The sequence below is a fragment of the Ursus americanus genome, chromosome 6, assembly GCF_024610735.1.
Source record: "Ursus americanus isolate L20-20 chromosome 6, mUrsAme1.1.p, whole genome shotgun sequence".
Lineage (NCBI taxonomy): Eukaryota > Metazoa > Chordata > Mammalia > Carnivora > Ursidae > Ursus > Ursus americanus.
Genome location: NC_142132.1, coordinates 2,794,718 through 2,814,349, shown reverse-complemented (window position 1 = coordinate 2,814,349; position 19,632 = coordinate 2,794,718). Strand labels below are relative to the sequence as shown.

Here is a 19,632-nt window from a genome sequence, read left to right as displayed (position 1 = left end):
GCAAAGGGCCTGTCATGGTTGGTGGCACAGATTAGGCTTTCCATGAAAGGTTGCTCTTACTGATCATCTTTGGTCTTTTCTGAATGCAGATCAGTTTTCAATATTTTCTGTTTTTATTGATAGAACTGTCATGTTGTTTTACGTCCAATAAAAATGTTCCCAGAGAATTTCAGTGTGCAAAGGTTTTAGGACCTCAGATACCCTTGATGTTCTGGGGAATGGATTTGCCTTCAATGGCACTCCTGGCCCGTGCTTGGGAGGATTTGTCTGCCACCACTTTCTTTGTCTTATTAAGATATCATCTTCCTGGGAGATGCTTTGTGCGAGGAGCATGTGGTGATCTTCCTGGCTTTAGGAATTTCAAGAGGATTGTTTGGTTCCTGGAAGAGTTGTCCTTAAGGGAGACCGTTTGAAACCAGCAAGAACATGAGAAGAGGTCAACTTTTAGCCACACAGAGGACTGTTTTTGAGTCCAGATGCTTTCTGGTGTGGTTTGGTTTGGTTTTAAAACTATTATCTTGTGGGTTTTTTTGTTTTGTTTTGTTTTTGCTTAGTATTGCCTCTTTTAAAAATGTGTCTTATTTTCCTGTTAGAGTCTAGTAGCCCTAAAGATAGGGATTGTAACTGAGCCTAACCTAATGCCAAGGTGTGGTGGGCACTCGAGAGATTATTTGAAAGAGAGAAAATAATGAACTGCCGCAATCATTGCCTTTTCTGTTCCTCTCTGGTTTGAGTGTGTAATTGTATGAAAAACAAAAACAGCACAAAAGTTTTAAAAACTTTTAGAAAGTGTTTTCTAAATAGCTGTTTCCAAATGCTTTGTCTTTGTTCATTTTTTCAGGTTTATTGGACAGTTGATGCTGATTTAAAATGTGTGTAATTTTCACCTTAGTACATTTTGAAAAATGAAAGTAATTAAAAAGGGTGTTTTAAAGAAAAAAAAATAAAGTAGGAAAAGAGCACCCGAGAAATATATGAGATGGAAGATACAAACCGAAGACAAATGACTCTGCCTCCCACTTACCGTCAGGGTTCATTTGGATAGATATATACTGGATCGGGGAAAGCGCTAGATAAAAATAGTGTTTTAAGCCCAGTGGAAATCTTTCATTCCTGGAAAAATACAAGCTATATATTTTTAAAATCTTTTAACAATATAATTTATCAATAAATTTTATTTCCTACAGGTATAATGTGAATACAGATTTTTATTGGTTTTAAAAAGTTTATATTAAATCGACAGTCCTATGAGGGAAGGATATAATATTATGTCTTGGTTTTCCTCAAAGTAGTACGGTTTACAAAGTCCTACATAAATAGCTTACAGGAATTATGTTCTAATTATTTAGAAATTGAGTTATTAAATATGTTTAAAATTCGTATGTCAGATAGCACATCATATCTCGTTGAAGGGCCTCAAGGAAATTATCAAGCAGAATGCAGTCATCTTATTTAAAATGCATTTAAATGTATGAATAGACCCAGAAGCAAATAACCTAGCAAGATATCTGCTTAGTGTCCAGCAGCCTTGCAGGAGTTAACGGTAAAATTTATCAGACATCAATAGTTTATTGAAGAAATACTCCTTTTTGCTTCATAATTTGCAGAAGGCTACAACTGTCAGTCATGATGTACTGCCTCTTGAAATTAGTCAATAGAGCAAACAGCAAGAATTGCTGTGGGCAGAAAATAAGCACTGTAATCATGACATAACTGGGGTCAGTGATTTATGGATTTCAATATAGTAGTAGCTGCATATGATTGAAAATTTACTAGGTCACTAGTGCACCAAAAATTTTATTCACAGCCTCCAGGCATCTTTTGAAATGTGCAACAAAATAAAAACCTCTGAACCTGTTTTGACACTGCAGACTCAGTGGATGACACGCCAGCCCAGTGAGTCTCATTTAAATGTAAATGTGTCATAAACTTTTGTACCATACTCTTTAAAAACATCAACTACTTGAAGGGATGATGCATGTGAAGCTGATTTACATATTGAAGTAGTAAAAAAGGACCTTTTTATAATCAAGCTTTAAATTCTTTTATTTTAAAGTTGGAAGCTGAAGCCGTTCCTGAAGTATCTGAAAAATATGAAATTAGTTCTGTTCCCACCTTTCTGTTTTTCAAGGTAAGGATAAAGATGGTGCAGGAGCTCCTGCGTCTGTTGTGGGCCGTGGGGCTCTGTCTGGGTTCCTTTACCCTCTCCCCTGATCCTGGAACGTTCGGCACTTGGTCGTCCTGGCTTTGCCCTGTCTTCCCATCGTCTCCTTGTTTGCACTGATGCCAAAGCTTGGCCTAGGGATCCTGCAGAAGTGACATGGGCGGTCAGAGTTGGGGCTTCTAGACAACAATCCAGATACTTGGCTGTAGACCCAAAATGTTCCTTGAGTTGGGTGGTAAAAGTTGGTTGCTTAGGGCATGTGCCTGGGCGTAATGGAACATCTGGCTGGTCCTGATTTGATTAATGACTCTCTTAGGAAGCAGGTGCAAATCTGTGCTTTAGGGCACCCCTGAGTGTTACCACGGTTCCCCCCAATACCGCATTTATACTTAGTGATAGATTCATCCCCATGAGGGTGGGGAAATTTTTTCTATTTTAGGTTAGACTCTGATCTGGTTTGAGTTTGAGGCATAGCAATGTTTTCCTAGTATGTTCCAAAAAAGGGGAAAAAAGAAGACATTTATGTATTTCTAAAATTGAGATGCACCTGGCAATTGGTAATCATATTTTTAAAAACATATCTAATAATGCTGTTGACCCCTTTAAAAATTGGCCAGCACTATGAGTTCATACTTGTTAAAATTTTGGATCTTAAAAGGGATGATGAAAGAATGCCACACATATTCTAAACGACTTTTTTAACTTCAGAATTCTCAGAAAATTGACCGATTAGATGGTGCACATGCCCCAGAGTTGACCAAAAAAGTTCAGCGACATGCATCTAGCGGCTCCTTCCCCCCCAGTGGTAACGAGCACCCTAAAGAAGACCTCAGCCTCCGCCTGAAGAAGCTAACTCACGCCGCCCCTTGCATGCTGTTCATGAAGGGAACTCCTCAGGAGCCGCGCTGCGGTAAGAAGCTGCTGTCCCAGGACTCACGCGGAACGGGGCTTCACCAGCGCGGGGTGCGGCGGGGTGCCCGTCTCTGGGCCTGCTCTCCGCTCCTCTTACACTCGTGCTGAGATACCTTTAGAAAATCAGGAAGGTCGTAATTCCCACTGGCATTCTGTCGTGAGGTGATGAGAATTAGTTTGCACCACAGACACAGAGAATGTTGGAACCCAGAGGCATCTTGGAAATCATCTGATTGAAGTTTTTTGTTATATATATAAGCACCCAGAGAGGGGGCGGCTCCTCAGGTCACCTCGCAGTGGAGTTGGGGTTAGGTTCCAGCCACCACATTGCTGTCCCCTGAATGGGCTTTTGTCTGCTCAGTTCATTTTGCTATTAACAGTTTCCTGTCTTTCGTGACAGTCTCTCTTGATTCATGTAGTCCAGATTCAGCGTTTAAACATTTACAGAATTTTGGTGGCATTCCTGTGTCTCCCCCTGTGTTTTTGCCTTCCTCCTTGTCCCAGCGTCGAATTATGTGACTGCAGAATTCACCTCTTGCTTATAGGTGCAATAATTGAAAGATTCTGAATTCTGTGGTTTATAGTCACTCTTACTTTCTGTACATATATGCTTGTAATTTTGTCCTTAAGTGAATTTTAGAGTTTATTTGACCCTTCTGGTGTTGGGTTTATGTTATTTTCTTCTTACTATGCCTAGTACAACATTATTATGCTTCATAATTGAACATTTAATGCCTTTTGATGCTGCTGTTGAGAATCTGAGTATTTGTTTCAACTGTACAGGAGGGAGTTTATTAAGATACGCGGCAGTAAAATGGAGTGTGCTATTGATATGATTACTGCATGTCCAGTGTGGCTTTATAAAAATAACCTAGCTTCCAGAGTAAATTTAATTGTAAATTCTTCCCTATACAGTTAGTAAATTACATATTAGATTATGAAAGTCTAGTTTTAAAAATAAAGTTTCATGTTGAGTACTGTCTTAAAAAGGTAGAGAAATGGTTCCTTTTTCTCTCAGTTCTACTTGAAAAATGTTCTTGCTAGTATTTACATGTCAGATAATGCCTGCTATTTATATGTTGAAAAACTAACTTAGTCTCTACTATAGTTAACCCCAGATAGCAAGAGCTGGTCTCTGTTGTCGTGGTTTGTTTTTAATAGTGGTTGTGACTGGTTTACTTTCTCCCATCAGGCAGGAAAATCATTTCTGGTACTTTCTGTGGTCACCTGAGAACAGGGACTTACAGTATTGAGTCTGATGGGTTTTATTCAGTGCCTTCCTTGCAGTCTGAAGTGCGGGTGAACTGCTGTCAGATGTGGATGAACCTGTAGGACGGGTTCTACGCCATAAACCTACAGTAAAACCCATAGAATACTCTCTTCTTTGGGATGGAACAGGAGCATTCTCTCACTCCTTTCTGAATGAGAACCTAACAAGACTGGCAGGTGGTAAAAGTGCAGCTTGGGAAGGGGTGCTGAGGCAGCAGAGGGGGAGGCGGTGCACTATGTGACCGACAGAGGGGAAGCGTGGTGGCCAGAGATCATGGCAGATGAGCCGCATCCCGACACCACCCTGCCCTTGTGTCATAGGTACAGGTCAGTAACCCTCCCTGTGCCCTCAGTCCTTCCTTTGGTGGCGCTGGGGCTGGAGCCCGTCTTGAAGATCCTTTTCAGATCAGGTGTTATATGATTATTCAAGTCAGTTAGAATTACACTTAGAAATAGCCCTTTGCCTGCTTACCTTTTTATTAGGCTTAATTTATAATGTATTTTTAGCCATTTATATGTTAACTGTCTGGCATTTAGAAGACTATAAATAAGGTAGAATAAAAAAAGCTTTACAACATGTCAGAACAATCTGAAAAACATGGTATTATAGACGTTTAGGTAATAAAAGACATAATTAGGGAATTTGAAAGAGATTTTTAGATATACATGATTTAACTGTTACAGTTTCATTCTAAACAAGTACTTGTTTTATTCTTTATAATTTTTAAAAAAGATTTTATCTATCTGTTGTAGAGAGAGAGATTGAGTGGGGTGGGAGAGGCAGAGGGAATTGCAAGCAGACCCCCCTGCTGAGTGTGGAGCCTGATGTGGGGGTCTGATCCCATGACCCCGAGATCATGACCAGAGCCCAAGTCGTGAGTCAGACACTAAACTGACTGAGCCACCCAGGCGCCCCTAGTCTTGATAATTTTTAGAACTACATTTTTAACAGGCTTTTCTGTTTCCTGATGTCTTGATTTCTGTAACAGCATGTCTTTCTGTCAAATACAGTAAATATGTGACATATGGTACATCAGATCATTTTAGAATGCAGGTATTCTTTAAAAAAATGTCTACTTAAGGATCAAGTAGAAGGTATTTTTGCTGTGACTGTGCCCTGCCACTTCCTTCATTAATGTTCCTCTGGCTCTGTTTTCCCCCTTTTCTGTGCCCTGCTACACACACTGTCTGCATCTTTAAACTGTTCTCTTATATAGGAGCATACTTGACTTTCACCCTCTTCCTTTCTGAGCTGCTTAGTGGAAAAGTTGTTTTGCTCTTGTGTTGGCACATCAGAGATGAGGTGTAGTCAGAGCCTCCTTTATAAAAGCAGCGACCATTGGTGCTCACGAACGCGACTGGCTGAAATTTCCATATTTTGTACAGAATTCCCTTGGAAGGCCCTGCCGTCAGTAGCACCCAGTGCTCCCCTTGGGCTCCTGTTGTGGAGTAGAGCTATGGTGATTTTTGATTCGCTGGCCACCACCTTGCTTTCAGTTAATCAAAAACCATGAGTGAATAACATTAAATTTTCTCTCAAGGAAACCCTGAAAACCATTTCAGTGTCTGCCGTGGAACCTGCTGGGTCTCAGCCCGACCCTTGCACACTTCACACCCCGTCTTCGTTGCTTTCACTTTTGGGCTCTACAGGCACAAGTGTGTCATGTGTTACGAGCCGGACACGTTGATAAGGTGTCAGTCGTCGAAGAATTAGATTGTCTTTATTCTGTGTTCCTCAGGAGGACAGGAAAGAGGGCTCTCATGTTTTAGGCAGATTTTCAAGAAGCACCGAGATGTCCATCTTTTTAAACAGAATGTTAAATCTTCGAACATGCAGGTTAATTAAGTTATTTGGGAATTCTTGTATCCATTTCAGTTAACAAAGCTTTTAGCAAAGCAAAGGTATTTGAACCACGGGACAGACGTTTCTTCTGCAGTAAAAGTCTATCTTAGCGGGATTTTCTTTTTAAATCAGATGCAAGCATTGTAGGTTCAGAAGTGGGCTTCAGGGTTTTATTGTGACTAGATAGTGATGAAATGGCCCAGTTAGGCATACTACTCACGCCTCCTGTCATGAGTACAAACGACTGCAGACCGAAACACTGGGTCTCTGGCAGCTAAATGTGGTTTTTCCACTTGTAAATATTTTTATTGCATGCATGCATTTTTCCTAAAAAAAAAAAAAAAAAGTGTGTAAATATTGTGTTATTGGAAGGAAGCCTTCTCAGTATTTTATCCTTAAGCATAACATTTCCAGTCTGCCACTTTAACCCTTAAAAACGAAACATTACCCATCAATCTTTCTAGTCTGCATGTAATTGCCTAAAGCTGAAAGAAAGCTTTTCCTCAGCCAGTTACGGTAGAAATGAGTTAATATATTGGCAACAGAATAACCATCAGCAATCAGCCGTTAGCTGTTTACTAATGAACTCCCAGATGAATGAAAAAAATTTCAGAATCAGTGTTTTACTTCAGGCTGTACATGAACTTAACACTTGAGTTGTAGGAAAAGCAACTTATATGCTGTTCAAATAAATACCAGTGCTTCATCTCAATAAACTGTAGAGCTGAAAAATGTCTGGAGCTCAGTAATACATCCAGGTTTTAAGAGTAAAAATGCTTTTGCATGACATCAGGTGAAGTCTATTCTTGCAATTACTCTTATGAATTTTATGATTTGATTTTATTTGAAAATGATGATGCTATGAAATCCTGCAGGAATTTTGCACCTGAAGAATAGGTCATTTTCCAGTGAATTATGACTGTGTTTGAAAAGAAGGATGGAGTGTGAGAGTGGAGTGGTACAAAGTATTGAAAAACGATTGGGAAGAATTAGCTTATGGAAAGAAAAATATTGTCTTTTGAGACAAGACTAATAGATTTATAAAAGACTGATATTCACACTCTTATTCTTCAGTACTAATGTCATAATCAGAAAATGATGTCAAAAAAGTACAGGACAAAAATGTGTCACAAAAGTATAATAAAATCATGGAACATAAGATTGTCACTACAGTGCAGTAAAAAAAAAAATCACATTACATACTTTAGGGAATGTAAATAGCTTTAAAAAAGAGACTGTCAGGTTACGGCACCAGATGAGAAAGAACACTGTCAGTCTGTTGACAGTGCCTATATAACAACAGAGAAGACAGCTTTAAATTCAATGTACCAGTTTCAACTGAAAGAACACATTCCTCCTTGACTTTTAATTTATTCTATTAGAGATGGCAAAAGACAGAGAAGTGCTGGACTGGGCACTCAGACCTAGTACAAGGCGATAGAAATGAAACAGTGGGTTTCCAGTCTGCGTGTGCAAGGAGTGGCTAATGATGGCTGCTGTGGAGCTTTTCCTCCATCCAGTGGTGATTCTTAGAGATTCACAGCAGAGCTGGGAGGGACTGTCTGGGGCATCCAGGTCAGTCCCCTGATTGATGGGGAAGTGCCGGGAGGGGAGGGGGCCTGTTCAGGGCTCAACTGTTTGTCTCCCTGCTGGATGGAGCCCGTGCCACGGCTTTCTGGCCAGCATTGCTTCTCCTACAACAAAAAATGTGCCTGATATTAAGAGGAACATTGATAAATATATACAGACTTTTTAAAACTCCAAAGTGTGCTAAACGCTAAGCCATACTTGCACACGTGGTATAGTTCAAGGTCAGATAAGGGGTTCTTGGAATTTGTTTTCTCTTTACATGCTGTGTAGGCGTGCTCATGAAGTCACGGGTGAAACAGAGGTTGACTCTGGTCAATAGCTCATGTGTGCTATGAAGTAATATGAAATCACGGGTATGAGAGAGAAGCTAAATTCTTGATTTTCTTTTTCTTACGCAGGTTTCAGCAAGCAGATGGTGGAAATCCTTAACAAACATAACATTCAGTTTAGCAGTTTTGATATCTTCTCAGATGAAGAAGTTCGTCAGGGTCTCAAAACCTATTCCAACTGGCCCACCTATCCCCAGCTCTATGTTTCTGGAGAGCTCATAGGAGGACTTGATATAATTAAGGTTAGAACTGAGAAGTCTGTACCTTGTAAAGAATTTTCATTTAGAGCACACTTTTGTAAGTGCAGTAATGAATCTAGAGTATAAATTCCTTAAGAATCTACATTTACGGAAATGAACCCGGAATATATATGAAGTACTTCTCATGAGATGATTGATGCTCTGTATTACCGTACAACCAAGGAGATGTGTGTTGTGGTGGTGAATGTTTTCTTCAACTTCCACATGTGTTTATTTCAGGAGCTGGAAGCATCTGACGAACTAGATACAATTTGCCCTAAAGCTCCCAAATTAGAGGAAAGGTAAGTGTTTTAAAAGTTTCAAATAATCTACCATTTAGTACTTTAAAAATATTTCTTTCTTCTTGGTTTTTGCATTGCTCTTCCCGTATAGAAATCAGGGATTTGTTTTTGTGTGCCAAGGTCATACTTGTGTTGTTTGCAGTCTGATTAGCCATGCAAACTTGGGAAGATTTCATTTGTACTGGATGAATTTTTACACCAAATTAATTAGGTGGAGGATATTCTTTGTTTTTATAGAAATATCATTGTCTCAGTGGAATGACTCAGTTTTACTCTTTCTCTGCATTTCGGAGCTGGGATCCAGCAGTCCCGGTCCTCAGGTAGCAGTCCCTGCTTTTGGCATCATCAGAACACTGAGCGTGAGGGGTGCCTAGTGTGAGGAGCGCAGGCTGTGCGTGTGGTACGTGTGTAAACACTTCGGGGGTTTCACACTGCCTTTCTAACCATGATAACTTATAATTCAAGGAGATTTTGGAGCTGTAAAATTGGTCTTTGTTTTACGAAGGATCTCAATCAGCTTTTAAAGATTTTATCTTATGGAAATTTTGGACTTTGGCCTGTAGGGAGGCTTAAAGGGATTTTTATTGTAATAAATTTGAATTAATTTGGGGTTTAAAGAAGAATTTATTTTGAAATACATCAGTGTATCAGCCATTCATAGTTGGGGCTTGAGTCTGTGAGATGAAACTTCCTCTTGTAATTTTCTTGCTATTTAGCATTTTGGGAATTTTTTAAATTGTTTAACAATAAACACCCCATTTATCCATCCTTGATTAATAAATAGTATCCCATATATGTCAAACTGACTTGTAAGTGCCACATTTTCTCAAATGATTTATACCCTTTCCTGTCTTTTTGATAGGACAGTGATGCTCTGTGTCCCCCAGTTGCATTCTTGGTTGGGTGGGGGCAGAAGGAGAGAGAATCTCAAGCAGGCTCCACACCCAATGCAGAGCCCGAGCGGGGCTTGTTCTCACGACCCTGAGATCATGAGCTGAGCCGAAATCGAGAGTCGGACGCTCAACCGACTGAGCCTCCCGGGTGCGCGGCCCACAGTGGCAGTCCTTGCTGTATCCCCTGGGTGGCTCATGGAGGCCGTGCGGCCTCCAAAGTCCTCTGTGCTTGGTGTGTGCGTGCATCTGCTTTCAGGCCATTTTTCTCTGTCGAATACGCTCTTGCTGTCATTTGTGTCCCTGTCTTCATCACACCTGCTCTCCTGTTTCCTGATGTGCTCTATTTCCTATGGCCTCAGACACCAAAGTCCAGCTGGCCGGAGTTACAGAGAGATTCTGTAGAGATCTGTGTTCATGTATTTTAGTGATTATTTAAAGTGCGGCCAGAGTGCAGAGAGCCGGAGCCTGAGTTCCTGGGTCTGGTGATGTCTCTGCATGTGGGATGGTTGGACATGTTTGGGTTTCCTGGATCCAGGTCGTTGGGTTACTGTAGGTGTTCTCTGAGGAGGTGTTGAGCTGTGGGTGACCCAGAGCACCAGTGGGAGGAGGATCCGGTGACATGACCACCACGGGGCTCAGCGGGTCTTCAGCAGCCCGTTCTGACGCGGACTGTCCTGAGATGGGTGACTGGACCTTAGGCTGGACACAGACAGCGGGTGCTCCTGACGGCAAGTGAAAGCACGGGGTGTGAAAGCCTGCAGAAAGTGGGAAACGCCGAGTTAGGGTGGGAGCACTTGACCTGAGCAGCTGCTGTTGGTCGGTGTTGCAGCACTTAGCACTTCCCCTCCCAGTGTGACCTTGTGGACATCGGGGAGTGTGGAGCTGTGTGCGGCCTCGGTGGGGAAGGGAGCACACAAGATCTGGTTTTGAAAGTTGTGGGTGGGCTCCCTATACAAGCCCCTTCTTGAACAATTCCTTATTGAGTTGGTTATTATTATTTTTTTAGTGCTGTGAGTTGATGGGCTTGAATTGCAACTCGAAGGAACATTCATTGCCTTAAAAGCCATATTGTGTTTTATGGTGGCTGAGGGAGAGAATGAAATAAAGGAAAATGTCAATGCATTTGCTTGTTTAATGCCACTCCGAGCTGTGAACTATCATCCTGCTATCCCTCAAATATGCACGTTACTCCTCAAGCGGAGCAGAAGTGGTGTTTAATAATTGAGCTGAGCCATTTTATATCAATTTTCTCTCTTTAGGCTCAAAGTACTGACAAATAAAGCTTCTGTGATGCTCTTTATGAAAGGAAACAAACAGGTAAAGAACTCAAAAATGGTTTTATTTGTAATTTCTTTTGATGTTAACATCTGCAACAAGGGGACACTTAAATCCTTTTTCCTAGCTGTGGCTAATGAAGCTGTAGTGGCATCAGGAAGTTATCCAGGCCTTAATTGGCGCTTATGGAGATCAAACAAAGTAATCTACATTTTGCTTGACTTTATCATCAGCATCTCAGTGGGGTGCATTTCTTTCTGCTGCCAAACTTGGTCAACACTGTTCACTCTGTCCTGGTTCTGTTAGTTGCTGTCCCGGCACCATTCCAGTCTGTGGGCTCATGGAGTGGGCAGTTCGGTCCCGATACTTCCTGAGTGCGGGGAACCCTGTAGCTCTTGGGGTGCGCAGCCCTAGGTCACCCTTTAAGAAGTCAGCGATGGAAAAATAAACCCCCTCCTGTGTGGTCAGGACCACTTGATGAATGAGTGAAACAGTCTGGCAGTTCTTATTTATAATGGGATGGTTCCTGTAGCTTTTTGGATGAAGGTACATATTGGCTGGGCATCATTTCGAGTATCAGGTTGGATAGATCACTCCCACCGTCAGTGTGAGCAAAACTGATGATCATTTGTATTTGGACTGGAACGGAGATCTCCAGACACCGGGCTCCGTTTCCTTCATTTATTCTCAACCAGTTGCAGAGGTGGGCAACGGGGTGTGGTCTGTTTGGGAGTAGGGGCTGCTAAAGCCTTGAGAGGCGAGGTTGATGGAACGGAGAGCCGCACATTTACGTTCCCCATCGCCCTGGCGCGGCCTAGACCTGTGGGCGGCCTGCTCAAGCCCCGTGTGTGAAGGGGTGGTGTGCCTCACAGAGTCATTGAGAATGAGGTTGTGATAACTAGTGTGAGAGTTAATATAACTGATAGAGTAAAACCAACTAGTTAACATAACTAGTCAGTGTAACTGTTACAATGAAGGTAATGAGTAGGAAACTGGTAATAAAGGTTTCAGCATATTGGGAACACTAGGTTAGGACCTAGATTCTTTTTTTTCCTCACTAAATTTATTAAAACAAAATAGAGGAAATTAATACTTCTCAGTAGGATAGAGTTATCTTTTTATATTTTCTCGGTGATTAAAGCAGATTTTTATTCTCAAGACACAGTTTTTTTCTGGAAGCCCAGCCAGAATTGATATGTCTTGGGAGCAGAATCATTTGTGCTTTTAAGAAGTTTGTGTGGTGCCTAGTCTTTCCCATGGGATTGCTGGGATTTGGGGCCTGACAAAAACGTGTCACAGTGCCATAGCTCAAAAAAAACTCAGTACTCTGTAATTACAAATTTTAAAAAATGGGAGTGACTGTCTAGTTGGGGACAGGAAGATGCGATCCTAGTCATTGCAAAAAGGTTAAATGACTTGAGGTCATCTGTAAGAGTGAAATGGAGAAGGAACCGAACTCCATAGAGTGTCGAGGTTCTACCCAGAGGAACGTCTGACCACAGAGCTTGTCAGGTTCCAGGACACGTGTCCTCTCCGGTGGTTAGAGCCAGAAATACGCTGTGGCCTGTCTGTGCCATCCCGGTGACAGATGTTCCACGGGACCACGCTGGTGGGCTGTGTGGAAAATATAATACATCTTTACTCATTTCTTCTTTTCTTTTTCTAAATTTAGGAAGCAAAATGTGGGTTCAGCAAACAAATTCTGGAAATACTAAATAGTACTGGGTATGTAAATCTTGGTTTCAAATGGTGTGTTTAAGAAATTCCAGCTTTTCAGTTCCCTCACTGATGCCTGTCAGTTGTTACATCTATATCCATATGTCTTTATTTTTGCTACAAGTGTTTTGGGAATGCTTTGACTAGACCACGATAGGGTTTTCTGGCCAGTGTCAACTGATGGGTAACATAAAGGAGCTTCTTAGAAGGCTATCATTGAAATAACTATTTGTCTACTTTCCCAGAAGAAAGCCCTTAATACGCATAAAGATATTTTAGGGAGAGCGTATCAGAGGTTTTTGATTCTCCTTAAAAAATATTCTCATTTCTAAACAGCTTATGAAATGGCTAGAGCACATGTGGAGGTCATTCTGTTCATCTGAGAACTGGGGGGGATTAGATGGCTGTGTTCCTGCTTCTGGTCTGCTCAGTGACGGCACTGCCAGCTAAGAAAACTGCTTAATTTTTCTGGTTAAAAACAAAACCACTTGTTTGGAGATATTTCACCGATATTTCACCCATGTTCTGTAGAGTTTATCAAATGTTTTGCCCCCCCCACTTATTTCTTACCTCACCATAGCGTCTTTTTAATATTGTAAGTATTCTAGCCATAGCTTTAAATAGATTAATGAAACCTGTGAAGTTATGGGGAAGGTAATCTTTGAAATATTTAGATATTCATGGGCAAGGTTGAAAGTAGTCAGTTGAGTAACACATGTTAAATACAACTCTAGGGACATAAAAAGCAAAATGATTGATTTCTTCAAAAGAAGATTGTGACATTTTACAGAGGAGAGTCTGGAGAGTCTTTTGTCATCTGGCCTTCAGCCTGCCCCTTCCTCACCCTGCCCGAGGACGTCGGGGAGGCTGGCTTGGCTCTAGCCATCCGTTTTTACAGCCCCCTTTCTCCATCTTCCCTCTGTCACAGCTCCCTGGTGTGACACACTCAGTCCGCCTGTCCCTCGTGACAGTGTCCCCCCTTGGGTATCCTTCCACAAGATCATGAGGCCAGAGCACCACAGCATTGGGCCGTGTCAGCCCGTGTGTTTTTGGAAAGTCTCCATAACATTGCTTTCTGCCCCTGTCTGTCTAATGCTGTCTGCATTTGTAAGTACCGGTTGTCCTGGCGCAGAGGGGCTTCTTTGGAGATGGAGCCTCCCAGCCGCAGACTTGCAGTGAGTGGGGCTGTGGGCGCCTCTGTGGCTCTTTACCTTGAACAGACTGTGATCGTGCTGAGAGCCGTCAGTCTGGAGAAAAAGCTGCTGGCTTTGTATTCCTGCCCCTCCACTCTTAAACGTTTCCTTCACTGGCCCAGCGACACATGCCTCGAGGGGCTGTGCGCCAAGTGTCCATTGAGGTGTGAATGGCCAATGCGTCTCTTTACAAGAACTCTGAGGAGACGCATCGGCCGTCATGACTGCACGCACACACCTACACACGCACGGACCCAGTGTCTCCTAGGTCCCTCATAGACGGTTCTGTAACTTGTTTATCACACTGTTCAGATTAGGATCTGCCTCCTTTAGCTCACCTTGAGGGGAGACTTCCATTGGGTCTTTTTTTAATTCTGTTGCTGTTTCAGGCATTCCTTTTTTGGTACTTGGTGCTGATTTATCCTGTCGTCTTATTTATTTTCACTGTGTTCTGTACCGTGGACAGTTTTCTTGGAAACTTACTAAGTGAACAAGATTTCTCTACGAAGGTGGTTTTGGTTTTATGGAAACTGAAATTTATTTTTTACATGTGGTTTTCTTTGGCCAGTTTTGGGACTGCACATATTCCCACAGTCTCCCTGTGGGAATCAGTCCGACATTCATACTGATTCCTTGACCACTGATAGTGACAGCCTTCTGAGTACACGTAGGTGGGTTTCCATGCAGTAATTCTGCATTCATTATACAAGTGTGGTCATTATACGGCATGAAGCCACACCACTCTCACTGGCTTATGCATATCGAGAACAGCACGTGTGCTCTGAAATCAGTTTATTTTCATGTGGGGAATCACAGTTCCATAAGGTGGTGTTTGTTGGCAGCATAGTTGTCCTGGTTAGTGACCCTCTGGTCCAGCTACGGTGTCCATGGGGCTCAGAGCTGCTCCTTCCTGCCCTCTGAGCAGCTTCTAGTAGGTCAGAAGCAGCAGCCCCAGGGATGAGGGCTGGAAACGCAGTGTTAAGGATAGATTTATTTAAACTTTGGATACAAGTCTAAGCTGGGGGTTGGCACACTGCAGCTGGCTGCTGACTTCTGTAAATAAAGTTTTATTGGGCCACAGCCACATCCACTCATGTCTGCCTTGTCAGGCTGCTTCCGTGCTCTGCAGCTGAGTAGAGCAGCTGTGGCCGACTGTGGCTTACAGAGCCGACACGTTGACTGTCTTGCCCTTTGAGACAAAGTTTGCTGACCCCTGTCTAACCCAATATTGTCTAGAGAAGAATCCAGATAAATTTGTGTCTTGGGCTGACTTGTTCTGTGGGGTACCTGACAGATTGAAAAGTAAAGTCATTTCTATTTTCCACCATTAATGTCAGTAGCAACAAAACTGTTAACTCTTCTTGACTGTTTTTAAAACACCAAGTGGGTTTTACGGTTTTTGTTTAATAAAACTATTTCCTATTAAAATATTTTCTCCTTTTTGCAGTGTCGAATATGAGACATTTGATATATTGGAGGATGAAGAAGTAAGTTCTGTGTTTTATGTTTCTCGTCCTTTGCCTTAGTTTTACTCATTAGGGTCTTATAGTAAGGTTTCAGAGTTCCTGTTGTTTCCGTAGGTTCGGCAAGGGTTAAAAACTTACTCGAATTGGCCCACGTACCCTCAGCTGTATGTGAAAGGGGAGCTTGTTGGAGGTCTGGATATCGTTAAGGTAAGGTTGGAGTTCATCTGGTATCCTAAAGACGGAAAATGTTAGCATGCTTGAAAGTTATCATTTTATATTGAACAGTAACTGTGGGGCTTCCTTGAGTGCTTTCCTTGCTGGCTTCCTGTCCAGTCCCTTCAGACCCCGTGTTACCATTTCTGTGTCCATAGTACCGTGTCCTCTCACTGCCCTTGGTGGATCAGACTGTTCTCACCCCTCCCTTGAGGCAGTCAGATCACCTCCACTGAGGGGCCTTCTGCATGACCTCCTTCATCTCCCCAGAGACTGCCCACTCAGGGCCAAACTGTAACTTGGCATTCTGAGATGCTCTGGTTACAGCCTAAGCTCAAAATTTGATTTTTACTCCCACTCTGCTAAGTCTTCCATGTTTTTAGCTTTTCTTTCCTCATCCCCTCCGCTTCGGATAGCTTGCATGTTCCATGCTTACATGTTTTCTGTGTCCTTCAGGGCCCCTCTTGTTTATGAATCGTTTATAGAAATGTTCTACTCCTGCTCCTGCAGTTCTTCTGTCCTTGTATATTTATATTGTATTATTTTCTCGTGTTCTTTCATTTTGCCTTGTGTGCGCTTGCACTCGGGTGATGGAGTGGAGAGCCCCAGGCCGTGGGCAGGAGGCCTGAGACCCAGTGCTGCCTGGCCTGCCAGCTGTGTGACAGGCCTGAGACCACGGGCCCCGGTTTCCCACAGAACAGTGCGAGACTGCGGTGGGCCATCTCCAAGTCCACCTCTGGTCTCAGATGCTGGAAACTTGGTTAGGTCTGTCAGACTGTGAGCATGTTTGGGGAATACATCTTTGATGATTAACTTACTTCTTTGGTTTGCTTTGTAAACTCTCAGGGAATTTTCAGCGGGCATGACTTTTCCTCGGGCACGCCCGCCTGGTAGCCTGCGTGCTTCGTAGCTGTTTCGTAGCTCGTAGCACGGGGAAGCTGCCGCCGTACGTCCTCAGAGCCCCCGCCGGGCATCATGGTGTTGGCGGAGGCTAGCGGTGGCTGGGGCCCGGACGGGGCCTGAGGGGGGATGCCAGGCTCTGCTCCGGAGGCCCGGACCTCCGCGCAGGGTTGGGCTGCTCCGGTGTCCGGTGCTCCTGCCGGCCTTCCTCTTGCCTTGCCGGTTAGAGAAGTTTCTCTGAGGGCAGATGTCTGACTTTACAATCGGAAAGCAAGTAGTAATAGTAAGTAGCACTCCTTCTAGTTACATTTGAAAATAAGTTTTAGCTCCTGTTTTCATAATGTGAGAGGACTGCAGCCCAGCGCTGAGTGACCTCAGCTCTGTGGGCGGGGACGTCTTGTCAGCACCGGCTCTAGTGTCGTTCGCAGCAGCGGCTGCTTGTCCTGCCGTTTTCCCCACACAGCTCTGTCTGCTGCAGCGCTTCCCGTTGGACTTCCCACTTCTTAGGACACTGAGTGAGGCAGTTTTCCTAGTAAAGCGTCTCATTCCTGGGGGAGAAAAAAAGGGTTTAACATAGTAGCTCTTGAATAGCCTGGAAGCAACAGAAAGACATCTGCATTTGTTATGTTATATATACTTTTTATTTGTTTAAGACACAGACAGTCTTCAAACCCCAAATACTCCTGAGCCTGTATTGTCAGAGTGTTTTATAGCCTGTACCTGAGCCATTGCTAACTCTTGGGAAGATAACAATCAATAAATCTCATTTAATTCTAAAGCCGAGCTTCATGGGCATCTTCTTTGTAGGTCTGCAATGGGAAGTTAGAGGACTCTTGTTGTTCACCTGCTAAAAACACGCATTTGGAAATTTGTGATGCTGGTAACATTTTCCCCCGAGAAGAGAGCCAGGGACAGTTAGGTTGGCACTTTGGTCTATTTCCTGCAGAGTTCAGTTCCTCATCTCTAGTTCACTGGAAACATCCGTGATGCTCCACTTGAGTTAATTCTGCCTTTAAGAGCACTGAGAGCCTTTTTTGTTGAATGGTTGAATAAAAGAGTTACTCAGTGATTCAACGACTCAGTCAATCTAGTGTCTTGAGGAAAACGGCAGCCAGTTAATAGTACTCAGTGCCCAGTTCACTCCTGCAAAATGTTGTTCAGAGAGAGAATGTTTAGATCAGGGGATGAGGATCCCACCACGTGCCAGCCACGCTTGCCCCTGCGCTTCGGCCATCATCAGAGCGCCCTGAGATGAGGGGACACGGACGTAGAGAAGTTAGGTGAGCCATCTGTGGCGTCCGGGTACCGCCTGCGGGCTGCCGGGCCTTGCCCCGAGCCGCATGGCCTCCTGCCTTCCTGCTCTTGTGTCAGAAAGGTGCTGCCTGCTCCTTTCGTGCATAGGATGTCCGCCGGTGAGTGGATCGGTGGTAGCAGATCTCAAGACATCACTGAGTGTTGTCTGAGTTTGTGTGACAGGATCACACCTGTTAGGGTTTAACCAGCGAGGAGGTCAAACGGATTTTAGTGGTTTTATTGATTGATGTTCATGCTGCTTAGTAATAACCTGAAAACTGACATCAAATTAAATGTTTATCTCAAACTAGAAAATCTGTTATCATTTATTGTCACATTTAAAACTTGATAGCTGTGTTCCACATTTTAAATCTTAAAGATAGCAGAAAATATTTCTGGATTTTTATGTCTTTTTAGTGGTTTTTGGCCTTTACGTGTACACTTTTTACTAGTACTGTGGCCTTTCTGGGCTGGGTTGAAATCGTGACCCCGTGTGTCACCGTGGGGCTGTGGGTGTCACGTGCATCACACGTGAGTGGCCTTGAACACTGTGTTGCTGCTTTCTTCCACATTTGTGTTTGCACGTCACTCACAGTTGTCCCCCCTGTTTATTGCTGTTTAAATAGGAGGCGTCATTGTGCTGCTCTAATTATTGTGTGCGTTAATGCTGAACAGTCTGTTGGTTTTTGAATACCTTTTTTTTTTTTTTTTTTAAGATTTTTTATTTATTTGACAGAGATAGAGACAGCCAGTGAGAGAGGGAACAGAAGCAGGGGGAGTGGGAGAGGAGAGGAAGAAGCAGGCTTTCAGCAGAGGAGCCTGATGTGGGGCTCAATCCCAGAACGCTGGGATCACACCCTGAGCCGAAGGCAGACGCTTAACGATTGAGCCACCCAGGCGCCCCGGTTTTTGAATGCCTTTTAACCTCAATTTTGTAATGTGATGTGTGCTCAGTTTTTATGGCGTGGTATTTGGCTTCAGTGTGTTGGTAGACTGGAGTTTTATTACAGTCCAGTATTTCTTCTGGTTCTTGGATTCGGATGCAATCTGGGATGTTTCGAAATTTCCATTTTTCATCGCTATGCTTCCATGTTATTTTTGCTTTCTGTTTTTGTTGTTAGGAACTGAGAGACAACGGTGAGCTACTGCCAGTGCTGAAAGGAGAGAACTAGGAACTGTTACGCTCGGTGCCCCACCGCTGCGGGAAACCTTCGTCACAGCGGGGCCACTCACGACTCCATTCTCAGACTGCTGCTCACCCAGTTAGGCTTGGTGTATCCCACCAGCTTGTGCTAAGTACATGTATGTTCTGTTTGTTTTTCACCAAACAGAATGCAATAAACATCTTCAAATCCAATTTAAAATACTTGTGTAAAAAAGCTGTCTTTTTTATAGTGATGTTAAATATGTAGAAATTAACCTACTTTAAATTTCTTCTTCATACTCTGTGGGCACCTTGTAGCAGCTAAGACATAGGCAGGCTTCAGAAGATGCAGAAGGGTGATGGCGCCTGAAATCCACAGTCATGTTCAGAACAGCTCATAGACCAAACCAGTGGCTCCCCTCAATGGCCAAAGATTTCTTTACAGCTTGGAAAAATTCAACTGAAAATGTGTTTCTGACAGCATCCCCGCGTGTGGCCCCAGTGAAACTGCAGAAGCGACACAGGGCTCAGCAGATTCGGAGACTCGTTTCAGAAGGCACCAGGGGCGTGTTAGCAAGCGGCAGCTCAGAGGAAGGTGGGTTCTCCATGAGTATGTCCCGCCCTCACGTTCGTCACGACGGGGAGAAGAGCTGGGCGCGCGGGTGCTGTCAGTATGTGTTACGCACCACAGTTTATTTTAATCCTTCTATCAGAAGCACTGATTTAGCCCTTACGTAGGCTGAGAACATCCTGGGGTCCATGAAAATTCCAACAGTAGTTTTGATCCTGAATCTTACACGTTTAAAAAGTAGTTGGCTCCACGGTTCGTACACTTCAGTGCCCATGACTTGTGTCCCTCTCATTAGATTCTCTCCCAGCTTATCGGTCCAG

The 19,632-nt window shown here is 43.3% G+C and overlaps 1 protein-coding gene across 2 annotated transcripts in view; it reads left to right on the top strand.

Annotated features, from left to right (window-relative positions):
* Positions 1-18,961, top strand: part of GLRX3 (glutaredoxin 3) — a 32,303-nt gene extending 13,342 nt beyond the window's left edge. Inside the window, exons 3-11 of one of the 2 annotated variants that reach the window (XM_045809480.2) lie at positions 2,057-2,131; positions 2,873-3,074; positions 8,177-8,349; positions 8,587-8,648; positions 10,801-10,858; positions 12,489-12,541; positions 15,173-15,212; positions 15,306-15,398; positions 18,719-18,961. In XM_045809480.2, the coding sequence (XP_045665436.1) occupies positions 2,057-2,131; positions 2,873-3,074; positions 8,177-8,349; positions 8,587-8,648; positions 10,801-10,858; positions 12,489-12,541; positions 15,173-15,212; positions 15,306-15,398; positions 18,719-18,769 (807 nt within the window). In that variant the 3' untranslated portion in view covers positions 18,770-18,961. The remainder of the gene's footprint in view (positions 1-2,056; positions 2,132-2,872; positions 3,075-8,176; positions 8,350-8,586; positions 8,649-10,800; positions 10,859-12,488; positions 12,542-15,172; positions 15,213-15,305; positions 15,399-18,718) is intronic. The other variant, XM_045809481.2, reaches the window with a different exon arrangement.
* Positions 18,962-19,632: the final 671 nt, after the last annotated feature.